Genomic DNA, 20,382 nt, shown 5'->3' on the forward strand with positions numbered 1-20,382 from the left:
ACACGTTGGGATTTCCTTCGTGTTTACCGTAAAGACTGCGACACACGCAAGATTTTTGGAGAAAAATCCATCAGTCGTAGTTACTGTAAAAGACAGTTATTCCACTTTCAGCATAAATGCGTTTTTAAGATTTACAAGATTTTAATTGGTCATCTAACTTCAGATTTCACCATGCATTTGGTTAACCTTGCCCCAAGTTGCTACGTTACATTTATATTGGGGTGGATTAACCCCCCAGGGCTCCCAACCCTCCAGGGTTAAGGTTATTCTCTCTGTTGCAGTTAGTTTTGTGATAATTTAATTATCACAAAACTTGTGTTTATGAATATACAACACTTACATACAATATCATAAATGATAAGTGCCTTAAGGCATTTTCTGCATTATTACCTGTATAGTCCACCTGTCTCATAGAGGGGCCCTGTTTGGTGTATGGTGCACAGCCTATTCCCAAATAGATTGGTGTTCAAACAAATCACCACAACATCATAGGGACGCACAGCAAATGTTTGCTGTTAATCCAGATATGCATTAACAAATTACATTTAAGACATAAGCTCCTCTCTCAGTACAGCAATTACAGAAACAGTTAGACCACAAAGGCATCAACCATCATTTTAAACTCATGCTTAAACCTTTTTTCAAGAAGGATGAGTCAGGTTTTTATTGTACTGCATTGTATTGACTGTTTTTGTGTGTGTTCTGTGCAGTTTTTTATGTGCATGTTTTCCTGTTGAATTGTGTGTATTTGTATGAAGGTCCATCTAGGGAAGGGCGTTGCAATCTTGCTTTAGCTGTAAATGCATTGGTCCTTCAAATGTACTTGTAAATTTTAATCAAACACGCAATTGCCTTAACCAATTTCTGTAATAGTTTTTCTCAACTGGCATTATGACATGACAGCAGAAAACATGAGGTCAAATAATAGTTTTTGTATTGTTTTATTAATTTTTCAACAAAAACAGAAACTGCAAAAAGAGATACTGAGCATTTAAAAACCTCACAGTTGTCCTCAAATGAACAGCCGAGGCTTCATTGAAGTGTGAGTACAATAGAGCCCACAGAAATATGACTGACAAATGATAAAAACATCAAAGTCTAAGCTATTTGAATAGTTGTGAAAGCCATGCAGGAGGATATGTTACATTCAGCAAGCTGGAAACATCAAGGTATACTGAGGCACATTTTCTACATTGCTTCATACACAAAGAATTAACGTCGGCTCAGTAACCTCATGTGTTACAGTATATGTTTGTGTTTTTTTACTTGTCAGTGATGTTATTGCTAGGTTACCTGCAGAGAAAAATGTATAATGCAGAGTGTGATTATATGGCCCGTATAGGTTAAAAACTAGACTCATTTTAATTAGTTAGACTGCAGCACTGCATCTATCTATTTCCAAAAATACATAAATGGCCATGGATCAGAAATGTTTTATTTACTTCAAAACATCTGTCAGTTAGTCCAGATATCTATCCCAGGTATGGTTAATACCTTAGAGGTACATTATTGATGAAAATGAACATTGACATTGGTGGAGTTTCAGTTTCACTGAGGAAAACCAGTATTTCTGAATGTGCTAGTGACTCTAAATGTGCTTCAAGTCTATTCTACAGTGTGTCTATGTTCTCAGATATGGCTCTTAGGAAGTCATACTATATTGTGCTAGTGATGATCTGCTGATAACCATAAAGTATTATGGAAGTCAACTTTTTCTGGCATAGGCTGTCAACTCTTGCTACACAAGTACCTTTTAACACTAGTGTTATGTGTGTAGATTGTATGGTGTGGATTGAGGATTAAAATGAATATGTATTAGGGTATGAAAGACTTGCTAACTGAGTGGAAGTTAGTCTAGTCAGACTGGGTATCAGATGCTGGACAGAAAGATTAATAAAGTGATAAAACATGTCTTGTTGTAGCTGCTCTGGCAGTGTTTTTATACATCTCAGTATTTTGCCTCTGGCATTTCCAATAGCCAGAACCATGTGTACATTGACGGTATACAGTCTATGGTACACCCACAGCTGACCATTACATGTCAAAAAGTGAAATCAGGGAAGGTGGAAGCCTATTTCTTCTAGGTTACAGAATATGGGACACATAGATTTAGTTGTATTTATTTTTGGAACTGGCTCAGCAGAATGATTTTAATTCCATTTCCATATGTTGTTATTCACTTTTTAGTTTGAAGCGAATGTCAGATCCAGTTGATAGAAATTAAGAGGCACATGCCAACAGCCTTCATCTGTTACTAACATATGACTGTATCTTTTACCTGGTTTGGTTACCTTGAAAGGAGAGACATCAGATGTCGGGATAAAGAACATTCTGAGGTTCTACTGTCTAACACACAGGATAGAAAAGTATTTCAAAATATATGTTTTTGGTATTTTCTGGTACATATATTTATGGGGTTACTGGGCAGCATTGAGGAGCATCGAGTGCAAATTACTTCCTATAAAGATTGTAAAGGATCTACATTCTTCAAAGTAACTGTTGTTTGCATTATAGCTTTCTGTGGCTATCATTTAAGTGAGGAAAATGATGACAGATGTCTGGCCTTCTAGTACAGACAGGATATCATCTTTTCACTAGGTGTACAGCAGACGATGACCTTGTTTGGTGCATCAGGCAGACAGACTATGAAACTATTTACGATTGAACTAGAGCAAAGTTTAGTGCATTCCACATTGAAACAAAATACAGCTCACTCCAAATTAACCTAAAATTATCACAACAAGACAATAGTCTTGAAAAATATACTATAGAATTAAATATGACACCAGTTTTATACAAGTTTACAAGGCATGTAGCAGAAACAGAGCTTGTTAAGTCACTGTGGGAGTGTTGAAACCATAGATTGTATATAAGAAAACAGTTAAAACAGAAACAAATTTAAAAAATGGTTTACCATGTAGCATAATTTGTCTAATTATTCTTCAGTTAATACATTCAGAGAATCTTGGAAAAAGCATTTCCGTCATCGTTATTTGGTGAACATCACCTTTGGAAGACAGAGAAAAATTACTGACTGACCAACTAGCAACGGATCTTGTATAAAAACAAAAATCTAAAGCAAATTTATAACAAACCAGTGATCCCCCCTCCTGCACGCTACTGTTATCCAGTACACACTGGGAACTCTTGAACTCTTGTTATCAGGCTGACTGTACCTTCAGTGTCACTTGCAGGTGCTTGTGTCATAGAATAAGTCGCTATCAAGTCAAACTTTGACGCATGTTTAACTTGACAAATGATATCAAACCACAAATACTATGATCATTAATTAGCTGATTAATTCTAAGTATTGTCATGTAGAACAGTTCCTTCATATCTGCCATTCTAAGCATCATTATTTATATTTAACCCAAATGCTTTGTGACCTTTTACTGCCTGAGAGCACCTCTTGACAAAGCTGCAGGATTGCTTGTTTAAGTGAGGGTTTTAGTCACAATGTGTAGCGTGTCATTGCACTAGTGACAAAAAGACAACTGCTTCTAACACTAATGTCTGATGTTTAAAGCAGCATATTCAACCTTGGACACCCCTCACTACGTACAGCACTATGAGCATTTGGAAGTGCTACCCATTATGATGCTATACTGGTGGTGGACCTGAAGTTGAAATTCAACATCAAGAATTGGGAGTCTGTGGTGGTGGAGTCCTGTGCTCTGGACGCCTGGGCACCTTTCGGTTAATGTTTGGCTGTTTGCTTTCTTCCATCCATCCTCCATCTTTTCCTTTCTTCCCGTCTGCTTTCTCCTTATTCTGCCTGCACAGTTTCAGTGCTCGGGATATGAACACGTCCAGGTCGAACAGCCGCTCTTTTTGCTTGACAGGAAGTGATTCCAAGGAGTCATCATTTACTGGCTGCAAAATGGAGGAAGTAGACGAAAGGGGTTGAAAGTCAGGGGGAGGAAAAAGTGGCGAGGTCTTGGGAGACACTATTTGAGGGGACTGAGGAGGAAGTGGGTAGGTGGGAGACGAGGGGAGAAGTGAGGGAAGGGAATTAGAGGAACATGTGACATGTGGAAGTGGGCTTAGTCTGTCTTCATTACATTCATCTGATGGTTGCCGCACAACCTCCTTGTAGTGGAAGACTGGAGTTGGGAGGTCAGTCGGGGAGATAGGAAGAGGGGGAGAGGAATTGTAGTGGGAGGGTGAACGTGGCTCCAAAGAAGGACTGGGACTGGGCGAGTGCAGACGAGACTGGGTGCTCTCCACCCAGCGAGAGATCTCCTGGAATAAATCCCCCGTCTCCACCTCTTCTGCTTCTTCATCCTTCTTCTCTCCCACATCCTCCACGCTCCCACAAATGGGCTCAGCAGGCACAGGGAGGCTGTTAGTGTTACGCTTCCAATAAGACAGATCCAGGATCAGTTTAGGCTCTGAGTAGTGTTGAGGCTTGCCCTCCCGCCAGGCAATTTTATCCAGATATGAAGGAGAGCCCACTTTGTAGTCACAGGAGCGGCCACAGTCCAGTTCCACATATCCCAAACCACAGGCCCGTTCCAGAGAGGAGTGAGAGTTCTCCAGGAAGCGTTCCGCTGAGCTGCTGTGGGAATATTTGCGTGGGTCAACCTACACAAGATTGATGGGGAGGGAGAAGGTGATAAATAGGGATACAGTAGTAAAGATAATAGAAGATAGTAAAGTGAGGAATTAATTCCAGTTCTATTACATGTTGAATGGCTTTGACTCAGTCTAATTTGTTATTAAATATCCTATTAGTGCATAATTGTAACAACAATAAAAGTTAACCACATAACGTTCACCTTTAACAGACACAGTGCATTTTAGTACCAGAATGAATGTTGCAAGATTACATTATGGAAAACACAATCTGAAACAAAGGGACAAATAAGAGTAATAAAGAAAAAAAGACAAACAATTTGAAAATTGAAATTTGAAACAAAGCAAAACATTTTTTTTAAGAAGAGTGTGAAAAAACAAATGGAAACAGGGGTAAAACAGCACTGTGCACTTTATGACAGGAAACAACACGGTTTATGAGATGGTTGGTGGTTAAATTTCAAAAACACTACTGTGAAACCTAGACTACACAATATCTGAGCCATGAGCTGATTTGTTGACATAGCACCTTTAACCTAATCAGCTTTACTGACTCTTAAACAGCTCTCATTGCATTTCATTAAAATCAGATAAAGGTTAAACAAATCAGTATGGGGGGAAAATGACAAAGCATTTCCGACCTGGGCCTCCTCTAACAGTGAGGTGGAACTGGCCCGAGGGTCTCTCTGCACCTCCTCGTCCTCTGTGGTGTCTCCCAGGTCAGAGGTAATGCGGTCAGGGGGCATGCAGCAACACCTTCCGCCTGACTGCTGCCAGGAGACATCAGTTGATAACCTGTTCTCATACCTGCAGGAAGGCAGAAATTAAGTATTTGTATTGTTATAATAACTTCGCTGTGCAGTATATTCAGTCTGATATGTTTATGTACAGTAGGAATCTTAGGTAGTTTCTTGTATCTCATTATGCTTTGCCAGACTTTTCTGTCACTGACACACCATTTTTTCAGTGCTTCATGTATAAAATTGGGTCTTACCATGAAATAGACTAACCAGGTGAAAAATTAGGATTCTATACTGATTAAAATCCAAGTCACACTTGTATGAAAATGTTTGATGGATTAAATTATGCTACCATGTAGTAAAGTGGTAAGAATACTCTGGAAGCTCAGTGCACCTTCATGAAAAACGTACGAGCAGCCAGCCTCCAATTTTAAGGGTTAAATTAATGACTGTTATGTCAGCATTAAAGTATTTTAAATCCTTAGCGAGGCAATCCTGCAATAGAAAATAGAATAGAACAATAGAAATTTCTACCCACATTGTAGCAAAACGACATTGCGTGTCGGAATACTGGAATATGATTGTGGATTTTAGCCTCAAATCAGTGGTAAATATTTTGTCATTCCAAATAAATATAGTGTACAACCTGAAAATGTGCAGTGTTAGTAGGTTAGCTACACAAAATAAAAATTTGGATTAAAACAATGATCTTTCCCACCAGTGTATAGAAACATAAATCTGCACACCTCTCCCAGTGGATGCTAGAGGCCTGACTGTTGCTGCTGCTGAGGCTCTGCTCGGTGATGAGGCTGTCCTCTAGTTCATCCTCGATGCGGAAGGGATACGATGAGGTGGGCTCATCATCTGGACAGGCGTACTGCTGGAGGAAGGGATGGGACAGCGCTGCTTCGGCTGTCAGACGATCCATGGGGTTAAAGGTCAAGATGCGCTCAAGGAAGTCCACAGCTGTGAGAAGGAGAAAAAAGGGATCAGCGAGGGAGGAAGAGGAGTAGAAATGAGATGTTGTGTCCATCAAGTGTGTTCTTCCTAAAAAAACATTCTCTATCTTATATCTTACTCTCTCTCAGGGCTAAAGTATATGCATCTAAACCCTATACTATCATCGCTTCGTCCTCCATAGCTCAGAGAAGCTGATGTCTTCTGTATCTTTTTTCTCCCATTACTATTATTTGTCCTCATTCTATTTCACACTGCTTGACCTTCCTCTTCTTCCCACTACTAATACTTCCCTCTGCTTACCTTGAGCATTGACTTCAGGCAGCAATTCAGAAAAGGGTTTCTTGACTCTCCATCCATGACTGACATATGAAGGCATCACCTGGGGAAGGATAACAGCGGGGTTAAAATATGTACATAATTGTGCTGTGGTTCCCTCTACCCACAGGCAGGGGCCTTGTTGGAAAGAGTTGTGTACACATATAACCTTGTCTGGAGACTAAATCATCTCAGTCTGAAGCTGCAAACATAACATGGCAATGACACCCTGGCATTCCATATTTAAACAATCGGCTTGCAGACATATGACTAGCTGCAGACACTGAGGCGTCACCTGTAGCAGGTCCTGCCTGTCCTCCTGTCTTAGCACTGGCACGGTGTCGAGAATCAGCTGCATCTGCTCCAGCTCATGAGCTCCTGGGAGACAGAACAGACCAATAAGAGACAAGCAGAAGTGAAACTGGGGATCAGTTACATAAGAAGAAAAGAAAATTAAGAGTCAAACAGGATTAACTAGAAGGTGTGAGCTGTCAATTGAGAGGCTCTGTAAGGTAAAGAGGTTCAATAAAAAATAGGCAGATTTCAAATATATACATTATAGATAGATAGATAGATAGATAGATACCACATCCTTCTAATATTGGCAGATATTTAGGTGCAGTCCTATGTTCCAATAATCCAATGTTAAACCACAAAACCTAAAACATCTAACTGAGTTTGTTTGGGCGCATACATTAAGTCCCCAAAGTGCATTTTACTTTTGACAACAGGTGGAGAACAAAAATTTGAAATCACTGGCTGTGTAGTGTAACCAGAAGTGCAACATGCGTTAACTTTTCACCTCAGACCAGAACAGTGCAGCTGCATTTTTCCCTCCATGCAATACCGCATGGATTGGCTCTTTAAGCCCTTTTCAATGAAGCTACTGGACACCAGCAGGTGGCGCTATATCAACACATTCACCACCAAGAAATAAGCAGCAAGCAGTGCCAGTGTATTTAAGAGTGGGTTGCTTCCCCTATGGTCAACAAAAAATACTCTGCCATGTGAAAACGCTGGTGGAAAGCAAGGCACGCATCTCTAACGCTTGATGTGTGAAAGTCTAGCAGAGAGGAACACCAGGGAACGGATAACACTATTGAGTTTATGGCACCATCTCTCCTGTGGTGTAGAGGGCTTGTGGAGGTCATATCAGCCTGTCAGGAGGAACTACATCTGCGTCAGACAGCAAGAATTTCTCTATCATCATTGTTATTCTGGTCAGAAGTAGCCAGCAGAAAGAGAATAAAGTATCTTTGGTGGAGGACACTCTGGAAAGAAAAACTCCCCTTAGCTCTCACTTGATGACCCCATGTGATGTAGTCTTTAAGTACCATTTCCTTTGCTCGTAAGAACTTTGCATTAGTTAACAAAGGACAGAAGAAATGTGTCTGAATACAACTGATTTACCTGATTGTGCTACTGTATTCACTTCGCCACTCAAAGAAGCCTGATTTCAGTGTTATATCTTATTGAGGCTGGTGTTGCTAAGATGCTATGGTGTAACTTTCTCATTCTGTGCATACTAATGCTGCCGATATGGATATGCAAGAGTACCCTTAAAAGCTTTGCATGTCCATCTTTATTTCACATAACAATAAAGGTTGTGCAAGTAACATTTTAATTTTCCTTCACGGGAGCCAAAACACAATCAGACCACATGAAATAATGCAAAATGGAAGAAACACCTAGTCCTAGAGACACGTTTCCTAGAAACATCTTGCAGGATGTTTTGTAATAAGATGTTTCTACTGAATATTCATGATATGATCAAAAGTAATAGTGTACTGCTTCTGCAGGACACAAAGGTCATGGTGAAGGTGAAGGAGAAACAGTGGAGGTACCTGCAAACAGCATACGTCCAGTGAGCATCTCAGCCAGAATGCAGCCAGCAGCCCACATGTCTATGGCCTTAGTGTAGTTGTTGGGGGACAGGAGCAGACGGGGGGAGCAATACCACTTAGTCACCAGACCCTCGGAAAGATAGCCCTGGAGAAGCAGGGGAGGGGGTGAGTGGGAGAAAAAAAGGGTAGTAGGTAAGTTATAAGACAGAATGATAGTGTAGTTATATTAGTGACAAGCATGCAACAGATTTGCTCGTTACTTAGCGGTGTACTTGTAAGTTTGTATGCATAACATGCATGTGTATGAGGTGTTCATGTTCATGTTCATTACAATCAAGCTGGCAGTTTGTTGGTAGTTATTTTTGTTGGAGTGGAAGCATCATTAAGTCAGTAATGTCAGCTACAAAAAGGAAACTTGAGCTCACAAGGGATGTTTCGATTTACTCCCACAAAGACGTCATCATTAATTGTGCCACATACACTTACACACTCGTCAGTCAAAACATTCCCCTGAACCTCTACCTGCTGTTACTGAGTTTCACTCACTGAGTTCTGCTGTATAACATCTCACGTCCTCTCATTAGGGCTGCTCCGACAAGGCTCCCTTCTGCCTTTTACTTTTGTAAATGTTCACCTTGTGAATAACACTGTTAGCGCCGTGCATGAGAGACGAGCCTCTCTCTCTCTGACCTTACAAAATCTCAAAATCTCTGCACTTACTTGATATTTCTATTCTTTTCCTGGTCTCGTATCTATTCTTAACCAAGGCTCGTAAAGTCTTGACAGTCATGATATTAGAAGACTTTATGCACAACAAAATATGCTCATAATCAGCCTTACATATCTTCCATATTTTTATATTTCTTGCCTGCTACTTTGCCATTTTACTGCTGTGAATTACTTCATGATGACAGACCCTGTGGACATATATAGTCCACTTTTTGTCTTACTGGCATACTATTTGTGTCCACCTTTGTCCCTGAAAAATGTTATTACACTTTTAAAGTTGGAAAAGGGTTTAGGCCGGCATCCTTGTTGGAGTGTCTGATCTGCCTCTAAATACCCTACTCCTATCCTTTCCTTCATCTCTCTACCCCTCCCTCCTCTGTTCTCGGCACTCTCCTCCCCTTCTGATCTCACATCAGCCCTCTCCTAAAGTCTGCTGTTTCCATTTTCCGTCTCATCATTCACCTCATCTCCCTCTCTATCTGGTACTTCTTGCAGAATTAGTCTATTTAGCCTTATAGACAGCATGGGATTTATCCTGGCCCAGATGAGTTTTCATTCTCAAAGTGGATGTCAGATATTGCTCTGTGTAAATTATCTCGGGCCACCTGTAACACCAGCATAATATCACACTTGACAGCTGAAAAGCGATTTCCTTCTGCATTACAAGATCTTCAAAAATAAATAAATAGTGAATTGTGTCTGCATCAGGCCATGACTTTATTTATTGTGGGCCACCCACGCCAATGCTCCCACTTATACATCCTGTTCAGCAATGTGTCTTTACAAAGAATTCAGCCTGGTCAAAAAGGATTTTAAATGTCAAAATGGCTATTTGAGTTTGTTCAGACCAGCTTTCTAAAATTACATTACATTATATTACTCCTAGAATACAAGCTGTTAAATGAGTAGCCCGGTTGCAAAGCGCTATTGAGTAGCTGTGAATCAGAAGCTATGAGCTGGGAAGTAACTTCAGTTTCTTTCCAGCCTTGCTGTTTCTCTCCTCTCTACTATTTGCTTCCCCTGTGCCTCCTCTCCTCTTTACCATTTCATCTACTCCTTTTATGCTTTCTACTCGCTCTCTCTATGCACACCTACTTCTGCCCCTGCTGCACCTTACTTACCGCCTCTCTTTCCTCTGCCCGCCCTCCCCCATCGCTTCCTGTTCTCCTCAGTGTGCCAGCAGACGACAGAGCAAAAACTGATGCTGAGTGCTCAGTGATGGACTGACAAACATACACCCACCTTGTCTTCTCTTTGTATGGCCCTCTCTCCCCACTTTTCTGATCATTCTCTACATCTGAGCTCTACTTCCAGCTTTCCGGCATGCATTTGATAGACGGTGACTTTCATGGGCTGGTCAAAAGTACAACTTTTTTCAGAATGGAACATTATTTGATGATAAAAGTTAAAACAGCTTTGGAAATTGCTTTGAACAGAAAAAGAAACAGTTTCACAAAATGGTGCACAGATGCGCCCTCCAATTCCATTTTGTAACTATTTTTACACTGGTTTTCTGCTATCCACCATTCTAAAATGTTGGTTGGCTTTCTTCACTTCTTCTTTGCCTACCTCCTCTTTATCCTTCTCCACAGTAATCACCTCTCACTCTCCTCTCCATCCATATCACCTCCGTGTTTCTCTACGTCACCATCAGCAGCTGCGACTGTTTCCCCTACCTTTCCTCTTTTCTTCGCCCCATCTCTCTCTTTTCTGACACCCTCCTCACTTCACCTCCTTTCTCACCTGTGTCATCCCTCCTTCTCTTCTTGTCAGTTATGTGAGTCTCCATCACTTCCTTCCCTTTTGTCCCTCTTTTTTCCCTCTTTCGTTTCCAACATTCTCTCTTTATTCACCTTTCTTCTCCTTCTGTCTCTCTGTCCTTTATCCAGATCATGAATAATTTCTGGGCAGATCCAGCGCTGCCTCAGCAGGAGACATTCACACACACACACACACACACACACACACACACACACACACACACACACACACACAAGGACAAAGTTCCTGTATAGACTGTAAACAACATCACAAACAATGTTTTCTCTGCCTCTGTTTCCCTTCTCTCTCCTCTCAACCTTTCTGTCGTCTCTCTTTGCCTGAGTAAATGTTTGTCTGTGTAGTCAGAGGCGCACATCTAGACAGCTCGTCAAACAGCCTCATACCGATGCACCGCAGAGTCACAGTGTGCTGACAAAAACCACTGTGATAACACAAGGACCACGTAAAATCCTGTGGAAGAGGGTGCATCATTCAGCGGTGAAAACTAGAAATCTAAACTTGCAAATCTTACTGTCAACCATGACATAATAGAAAACCTGATTATGGTTGAGGGTGATGGAAGGAGCCTATTTGAAAGCAATATAATGAGACATAAAAACAGAGCCACCAGTCTTGCTTTATGGCCCAATATGAAAGTTAATACTGTTTAGGAATTTCCATCACAGCTGAAGTCAATACTGCCCACGTCCATTACCACAAACTGTTTGAAAAAGCAGCGCTTTGGCTCTGCATTATTAAATAAGAGAGATGATGCTAGCACATTTACTGCAGGCATCTGCTTTGGTGTCAACACTGCATCACAAATAGCCCCAGCGTCGTCTTACACACATCATCAATATCATAAGCACACACAACTAACTCTGGTGATACAATCCTATGCAAATGAACAATGACAAACTGATGTTCTGCTGGCTAACAGACACATGAGCTGGGACAGCTGCTATCCAGTTCAAACTTTTATTGCAATAATTAATGCACTCTGTTAACAAAGCTTTGAGACTGATACTGCAGCAACAGAAATGGGTAAAATACTAGGAGCTGAAATACAGAACTTGTTGTGACAATCAATCTCCAATAACTCAGCAATGACTTCATGACTTTTTCCCCCAAGCTCCATTCAGTCATGTATTCCTATAGCCCTCAGGAGTAACAACTTCACGAGCTAATAATAAAATTCTAATTAATATTAGAAGACATACTTCATCACCTGCGACCCTGTATGCAGGATAAGCGGTTGACGATGGATGGATGGATGGACATAATTCATCATGTACTTCCCAAGATTTATCTTCAAACTCAGGAACCTTAGGAACAGCTGTAAAACTGATTTGGACTGTTTTTCTGCCATTGATCTTCACAAACTAACTTCAATGATTTCTTCATCTAAACCATCAACCTGTCTCTTAGACCCCATCCCAACTAGGCTTCTTAAAGAAGTTTTACCCTTAGTTAGCACACAACAAGATATGATCAATCTGTCTTTATTAACAGGCTATGTACCACCGTCCTTTAAAATAGCTGTTAGTAAACATCTTCTTAAAAAGCCCACTCTTGATCCAGGGGTTTTAGCCAACTTTAGACGTATATCTAAACTTCCCTTTTTCTCTGAGGTTCTTGAGAAGGAAGTTGCCAATCGGTTTTGTGATTTTCTACATAACAATGGTTTATTTGAGGATTCAGAGTGCTTCAAAGCACAGAGACAGCACTGGTGAAAATTACAAATGACCGTCTAATTGCATCAGACAAAGGACTTCTCTTTGTACTTGTCTTGTTAGCTCTTACTGTTGCATTCGACACCATTGACGATCACATCCTTTTACAGAAACTGAAACATTTAATTGGCATTAAGGAACAGCATTAAGCTGGTTCAAGTCCTATTTATCAGATTGATCTCAGCGCCAAAGTTAATCAAGGAGTTCCACAAGGTTCTGTGCCTGGACCAATCTATCTATCTATCTATCTATCTATCTATCTATCTATCTATCTATCTATCTATCTATCTATCTATCTATCTATCTATCCATCCTTCCTTCCTTCCTTCCCTGATACAGTGCAGTTGTCAAGCCTGAATTTTGTGTTCTTTCACACAGCGTGAGTGCAAAGACATGCACCCAAACACACGCACAGACTGAGACAGAAGTAAACCTTGTTTCTGCTGTTCTGCACAACCTTCATCTCTCTTACTTTCTCTCTCTATTTGATCTCTTTGGAGCTCCCCCTCCTTCTGTTTCTCCCCTTCCCTGCCTTTGTACTTTTCACCTCTCCTTCTTTCACCCTTCCATGACTCAATATTCCTCACCCTTGCTCCTCATCTGTTCTCTGCCTCCTCCCACCATCACCACCCCTCCACCCTCCTCCTCCCTTCCAAATGCACCCCCTGTGTCTGCAACCAGCTGATCCCCAGTCCCGTGTTCGGAGCTGACAAAGATCGCCTTTCACAAGAGCTCCTCTCTCCACATGCACAGATCCAAACACACACGCACATCCTGCCCTGCTAGTGTTACAATACTGCTGTGGGATCTTCATGCATAATAGAGCAGCACAATGGAGCAGTAAATTGTCAAATTATTCTCTCAGAAGCATTCATCTACAACGGACAGGCTAATCACAGGGTTTGATTAGCACAAAACCTGATACCAGGTTAGGGAGGAAGACGTTAATAGCAGGGTTTGGGCTCGAGAAGAGGCCTAATGTGAAAGACACAGGTCGGAAGCATCAGACATGGAGATGTGTAATCGGAGATGCCAGTCATAAAAAAAAAGACACCTTCGCTGTACTGCAGTTGCAACATGTAGAATCTTTCTTAGAGGTGTAGCACACTTTTCAAAATCTGAGATTCTGAAATTCTGGCTGTATTCGGCCAGTAGGTGTACTTTTAAAAAAAGCTGGATCTTTGTCATAATCAGGCAAGTTATGTCTAAGATGTCACCTGAGATACCACAATGAGTGCCCAGACAGACAGATCAATGATTCTGCGCTTCAATTGTGAGGCAGACAAAGCATGTGTGCAAACCTACTCGATGACTATAGGAGGATTCTTTTGGAACAGTATCTGTTCCTATAGTGTATTCATTGCTACACAAGTATTGTGTGCTGTCTGATAACCACACAGGGCCAGGGCTTGACTAGTTGCTATCGCTTCCCTGATCACAGCTCTACCTCAGTGAGAGAGAGCAGAGATAATTATTTAATATTACAGTACTGTCTCTAGATTTTTTCATCACTTCCCAGGAAACTCAACAAACGTAACCTATTGACCTCAGGTGAAGATACCAACGATGGTCGTTCAGTCTTGGCCACAGGTAGTCTTAACGACTGTAACGACTGTCGTCACAGCAACAAGGAACACTAACGAACCAGCGGTATCGATGACCCGGGATAACGACCCCACTGAGGTTAAATAGCTGAGTTTCCCTGCCAGTCAGTCAGAACTGAAGAAGTCCTTTGGATGAGGGACGAAACGCCTTCCAGTATCTTCAACCAAGTCCAGTTGCCCTTGATTTTAACCTTCGTTGGATAACTATGACCTGGATGACTGAGAATCTTCATAGACATGTCTCTAGATTCATCCACCTGCAGCAATAAGTGATAAATCCTCCCAACTTTATCAACTTTGTTGACTTAAATATTTATGATACAAGTATCAAAGAGTACCATGTATAGGCAACTCAAAATCAACACAGCGAACACTTTGTGGCCAGAGATCTCAACTTTTGTGCTGGCTTGTCCTCTGAAGATTATGGATTTGCAAAATTCACAAATAATGTGTAATGAGAACATGAGCCTAAAGAGAATAATGATCACAGGAATTCATTGGCCTCTAGTCAAAAGAATACTTGGCACATTTGCTACATCTACATGTCCCAAAAAAGATCACTAAGTGTAATTAAGTTAAGGCTGGAATGTTGTTGGTGATTATTACAAGCTCCCAGCATATATATCATGTTCAGTCATCAGCCTTTTTCTGTGCAGAGGAGCACTTTAAAAAATAAAACATCCAGCTACTAGTATATAATTACAAGTCCAACCAAGCGAACCCTCGTAATTTTTTTAAACCTGAGAAAAGATTTTTTGATGATTACATGGACATTTTGAAATGAGATTACTGTTGAAAGTGGAGAATGAAAAGACTCTGTAGTGCATGTGAGTAAACACACTGACTATCACAACTTTAAAAAATAGTTTGTAAACCATCTGTAACCATATGTGTAAATGTCCTTGCAGTATATGTGTTTGTGTGTGTGGTGTGTGTGTGTGTGTGTGTGTGTGTGTGTGTGCGTGTGTGTCTGGTGGGTTTCCTTGTCCTCTCACTTTATGAGAATAGTGAGGGTCAACTATCCTGGCCAGACCAAAGTCTCCAATCTTGAGCAGCAGCTGATCTGTGTTGATGAATATGTTGGCAGGCTTCAGATCTCTGTGCAGCACATTTGCAGAGTGGATGAACTTCAGTCCCCTCAGCAGCTGGTAGAACAGCAGAGTAGCGTGACCTATTCAAGGGCATAAGTCAGATATGAGGATACTCTGCACTGCTTGTATTCTCACTCTTGTAAAATAATAATTAATAAATTAAAATACTTGTGCTGAATGCTGAAATGTGTGTGTTTTATTCTGACTTGCTAAGTTACGTTCAGTTGAGTAAAGCCAGTACGGACAAATTACTCTATCCGCATTTGAACCCGTCAATAATGACATAATTAAACACATAACATGAATGAAAGAAGGATATATGAATGTGCACATTTTGGGTAAAATTCTAATCTTTTAATGTGTGGTTTGTGGATATGGGCAGAACTATTTTTGACACATGCGCCAACATGATAGTTTGAGTGAACACTCCAATACTTACTGAGGATGTTTATAAAGAGTAAACAAACAAGCAAAGACATGAATAAAAGAATGTAATGTGATTTTTTTTCCAAATGCGATCTGTCTCAGTAAAAGAGTGTCTCAAAAGGACTGCCACTAAATCCAATAAAACACAGAATAAACAAAGCCAGCAGTGCAGCAACAAAACAGACTGGTAGTGCTTCAACGTGAAGCATCATACTGTAAGTCCCTTTTATTTCCCATACCTGTGTGTAGTGGTCCTTGTTCCAGCAGCCGAGCCAGATCCGTCTCCATGCACTCCTGGACGATGTACAGGGCACTCAGCTGGGTTGGGTCTCTGGGCAGTGGTCGTCCATAAGGCGCCAAAACCTCATGAACCCTCACCACATTTTCATGATGCAGCCGCCGGGTGATTTTGACCTCTCGCAGAGCATGTTTCACGGTCACGGCGTCACGCATCACCAGCTTTTTAATTGCCACGCGCTGTCCAGTGCGCTGGTCCACAGCTGCGAGGACCAGGCCTGTGACACCCATGCCGAGAGGTCGAAGGTCAACAAAGTGTCCACCCAGATCAAAACCATGGAGGAAGAGGGGGGTGTCTTGTCTGGCCATGATTGCTCAGTCTGGAGGTGTTAGGGACAGATAGATTCCAGTTACCTTAAGCTTGAATGTCTTGATTAAAAGTGCTTTGTTACTGTCTTATGCACATAATGTTACATCTTGCTGGTGAGTCCAGAACCTTAACAAGAGACCTGATTCTTCTCTAGGTAGCTGGTGTATGTTAGATATCTGCTCTCATGTTGACCCAAATTCAGAACCACAGCTAGTCTGGTGAAAAGTGGCGGCAGTTTTAGAGGCCCAAAAAAGTTTGATATTGCATGCAGGTTTGAAAAGGAATGATTTCCTTCAGGCCTAAGAAGTGTCTTTGTGCATCATCTTTACCTCCTCTTCTGGTACTGTGTGGGCCTATTCTTATTAAATCACCCTTTTAGTGAACCAACTTTTGTTAACACAACCTTTGAGTTGTATTGGACAAGTAGAGTCTGAGCAACAAAAGGGACCTCAGAAAGGATCGAAATAAATGAAACAAAGTGGAAAGAAATCTAACATTTGGTTTAGTTGGTGATCTTGCAGCTACGCGTTGATAAAGCATTTACAGTACATGTTTAAAAATAGCAGATTTCTCCTTGATAAAGGAAGTATCCTCTTGATTCTTGATGATGATGTGTTTCTCCACTCCAAAGATGTTACTTGATGCTGTAGTTGGGCTGCAGGGATACACTACACACAGGGCAGTTGTATCCATAGAAACAGCCCTCTGTGTGGCTGATCCTGCTCTTACATGTGTAGATGCATCATGGGACAGCAGCGGGCGGACGGTCGGCTCTGCGCTCTTCTCCCTCTCTGCCCGCTCAGCTGTGTTTGTTATAAGACTGTAATCCTCATTGACCAGGCAAAGCCTTCGATGGTGAGGCAGGAGAAAGGAGGTGAGGTTACAGGAGTTAAATTCAATGAGACTCTGTCAGCTCCTCCTCTTCTTCCATGATCCCAGAGAGAGTCAGTCAGACAAGTTCACTCAGTTTGAGATCCACAGTTGGACAGCGGTCAAACCCTGGAACTGTGGTACTCTCTGTGTCTACATGCGCACACAAGTGTATGGGTTTAATCCCTCAGTAATCTGCTTCCTGTTGCCTTCTAATGAACGTAGGGTTTTCCAGCATCAGGCCGCGGTCACTGTGGAAAGATACTGCTTTTAGCTGCGTCGCTCAGCACATCTGCTGCCGCTGGTGGAGAGGAAAAGAGGAAATGGGGTGAACAGAACAGAAAGACACACAGAAGATTAAGACGAAAGTTTCACCGCAACAGAGCCAGTCTGTTAACAGGGTCTGTGTAGCAAGAGAGTTACCATTACATAACAATGAGTGGCAGTGTAACTTAATCTACACCAGCAACTTAATGTGCTTTAAAGAGGATAATCACATACATTCAGTGATGCTTTAACATCTGCATGCTGTTGACATTTCAGAGCAGAAGGTAAGGGATGATCATGGCAACATTTCTTTTGAATGAAAAAGTCTACTTTTAAATTTTCTGATTGCATCACTCATTATCTGTTTTTTTTGTTTGTTTTTTTTTTACTTAAAGTTAAGAACATTAAAAGTGAACCAATCTACCTGACATCTTAGTTTTATTTCCACCTCTTGAGAGGTCATATAGTGGTATAAAAGCAAAAGTCTTGACTGTCTTGCACCCCTACATCCATCGGCAATCCATAAAACAAATCTCTTTACTGTCAAAGCCCTGAGGACAGGCTGGTGTATTAGCTCTCTCCCTGCCTTTCTTTCTAGAAATGGGGGATGTGCACTCAATAACTGGACTGCAGCTTCTCTTTAACAGCCTTCAAAATTCTTACAAACATACACTCCACGTTCCTGTTTGCCTCAGTCAGGGCTGACTGTTGGAGGCCGTAAGAGTGTAAGGTGAGAACGGAGAGACTGAGAGAGAGGAAGCGTTGACAGTGTTGCTGGGTGGGAGGTGCAGTGCTGGGCTAACTTAATATATAATGCATAACCTGGGGAGATGGCGCTTGGTGTTCTCTCTGTGCGTTTATTCTCCATATTTCTTCAGGTTATGCAACCAGAATACATATTAAATATACTAATCATTTGCAGTTTCTTGATGCACTGCAGTAAAATGTCTTCATTTGCAATTTTGAAGCCCATTTGAAACATTCTTGGAAATGGCTTAAAATATCTTTTAACTTAGATTAATACAGAAAAATGAAACCATACTCTTCAATGAGACAATATGACATTAATAAATGTGTAGGTGATAGTAGATGGGAACAGACAAGGGCATATCCAGCTGTACTCTGGCTTTGTGCAGCTACTTCTGTGTCTCTGGCTGTTTCTCTCTCTCTCTCTCTCTCTCTCTCTCTCTCTCTCTCGCTCTCTTACACTCTATTTACTTCCCAACAGGCTTTAAGGCAGTTTTTAGTTTAGATGAGAAACGCTGCATCCTCTCTCTGCACACTGGCTGCATGCAGCTGCCTTTGTGTGTCTACCCATAGACTCCAGTAACGCCCCTCTGACAGAACAAAAACAGTGAGGTTGAAGTGCATCTAATAAAATACAAAGCCCCATTCCCCCCAAAAAGAAGGAAAAAGTAGGCTAGACTAACGGGCCTGCGCTTCTTTTCCCTTCTCAACAAGCTCCACGTTATCTTATCTATCCCGGTATCTGTTCGGTATGAAATAAGAGGAGGAAGAAAGAAATACACGCAAAGATAACAACAGCAACCATCAGTACTCACGCAGCCGCAGCGTGCCGCCCAGAAACAAAGATCCGGGGAACAGATGTGACAGATACGGGTCCTTGGAAGCAAAGAAAGTGAAACACGACCGCATCTACCTCTCTCTTGAGTGTGATTTTGATGATACCGGGAGAACGGGTCGGCACCGGGGGCGAGCCGCTGAGATGAGATAAGCCGGAGGGCTGCTGTAGAGCCGGTTATTGTGGGCGACTGGACGCTCTCTGGCCGCGCTTCAGAGGAGGGATCCGAGAGAGGGAGGAGAGAAGGGATCACCCCGATTCAGATACATCTACCAGACCTGAGTGGCTTCACACACACACTCACACACTGCACCATGGATGATAAAGTACCCATCTCTCTCTCTCTCTCTCTCCCTCTATCTCTCTGCTCTTTCTCCCCATCTTCTTGCTGTTACGTCTCGCTCTGTGTGTGTGTGTGTGTGTGTCAGGAGGACTCCCAGCAGCAATGCTGTAAGAAGATCTTTTACTTAAGTTAAATTATCTATCTATCTATCTATAGACATACATATATCCTATATAATAATTGATGTAATTTGCATCCCTGTAAGGTGTTCTTGAGTGCCGAGAAAGGCGCCTTAAATAGCTGGTAAAGGTGGACCTACCTTAAGCTACTATTTTATGGTGCTAAGTAGCTCTACTGTAATATGTGATTATTTTTGTAGTTGATTTATGTTTTGTATGAATAATCTGAATCTGCAAAGTAACCAGGGACTAACATGATCAAATAAATGTTGTAGAGTAAAAGCTACAATACTGGTTTCCAAAATGTATTCAAAGTTTGGGAAGTGAATGGGAAAAGACTGTTTAGTAAAATATGCAACTTTTTTATTACCATAAAAAGAAAAGAAAATGAAAGAAAATATTATTATTATTATTTCTTGTCTGTTACTAGTCTTCACTATACTCATGATGAAATGAAACCATTTTACACTTTACTGGCCAAAACCCCAGTTTGAAAGTTTCATCAGATTCCAGCTATAGCTTATCTCTGACTGTCAGGTCAATGATCATTACAAACATGATAGAACTAAAGACACAACTGTGAAAATAATAAAGGAAACATCTACTCTTACAATTTGAAATATCACTGGTATGTCATATTCCAACATTATGAAGTTCTAAGACTAATAATTCAGTTTGTGATTTCTTACTTTCCCAAAACCACTTCTGCAAACCCCAGAAAGATATGTGAACCTGATACACTGTGCGGGATGGAGGCATCGCAAAAAAAAGAAGCTTCTCCAATGTTTGCAATGTCTAATGGCTGTACAGTATCGT

At 41.3% G+C, this 20,382-nt stretch overlaps 1 protein-coding gene across 1 annotated transcript; it reads right to left on the reverse strand.

Annotated features, from left to right (window-relative positions):
* Positions 1–925: 925 nt before the first annotated feature.
* On the reverse strand, positions 926–19,407 carry mapk4 (mitogen-activated protein kinase 4). The gene is made up of 9 exons (XM_038704236.1): positions 19,085–19,407; positions 16,018–17,556; positions 15,257–15,432; positions 8,435–8,579; positions 6,886–6,968; positions 6,576–6,654; positions 6,062–6,281; positions 5,217–5,382; positions 926–4,584 (listed from the first exon to the last, which is right to left on the reverse strand). Exons 2-9 carry the CDS (start codon positions 16,382–16,384, stop codon positions 3,637–3,639), a joined length of 2,184 nt encoding a protein of 727 aa, XP_038560164.1. The 5' UTR covers positions 16,385–17,556; positions 19,085–19,407; the 3' UTR covers positions 926–3,636.
* Positions 19,408–20,382: the final 975 nt, after the last annotated feature.

The sequence above is a fragment of the Micropterus salmoides genome, unplaced genomic scaffold (assembly GCF_014851395.1).
Source record: "Micropterus salmoides isolate LMB-PRFRI ecotype aquatic unplaced genomic scaffold, ASM1485139v1 Ms_hic_scaffold_7, whole genome shotgun sequence".
Classification (NCBI taxonomy): Eukaryota; Metazoa; Chordata; class Actinopteri; order Centrarchiformes; family Centrarchidae; genus Micropterus; species Micropterus salmoides.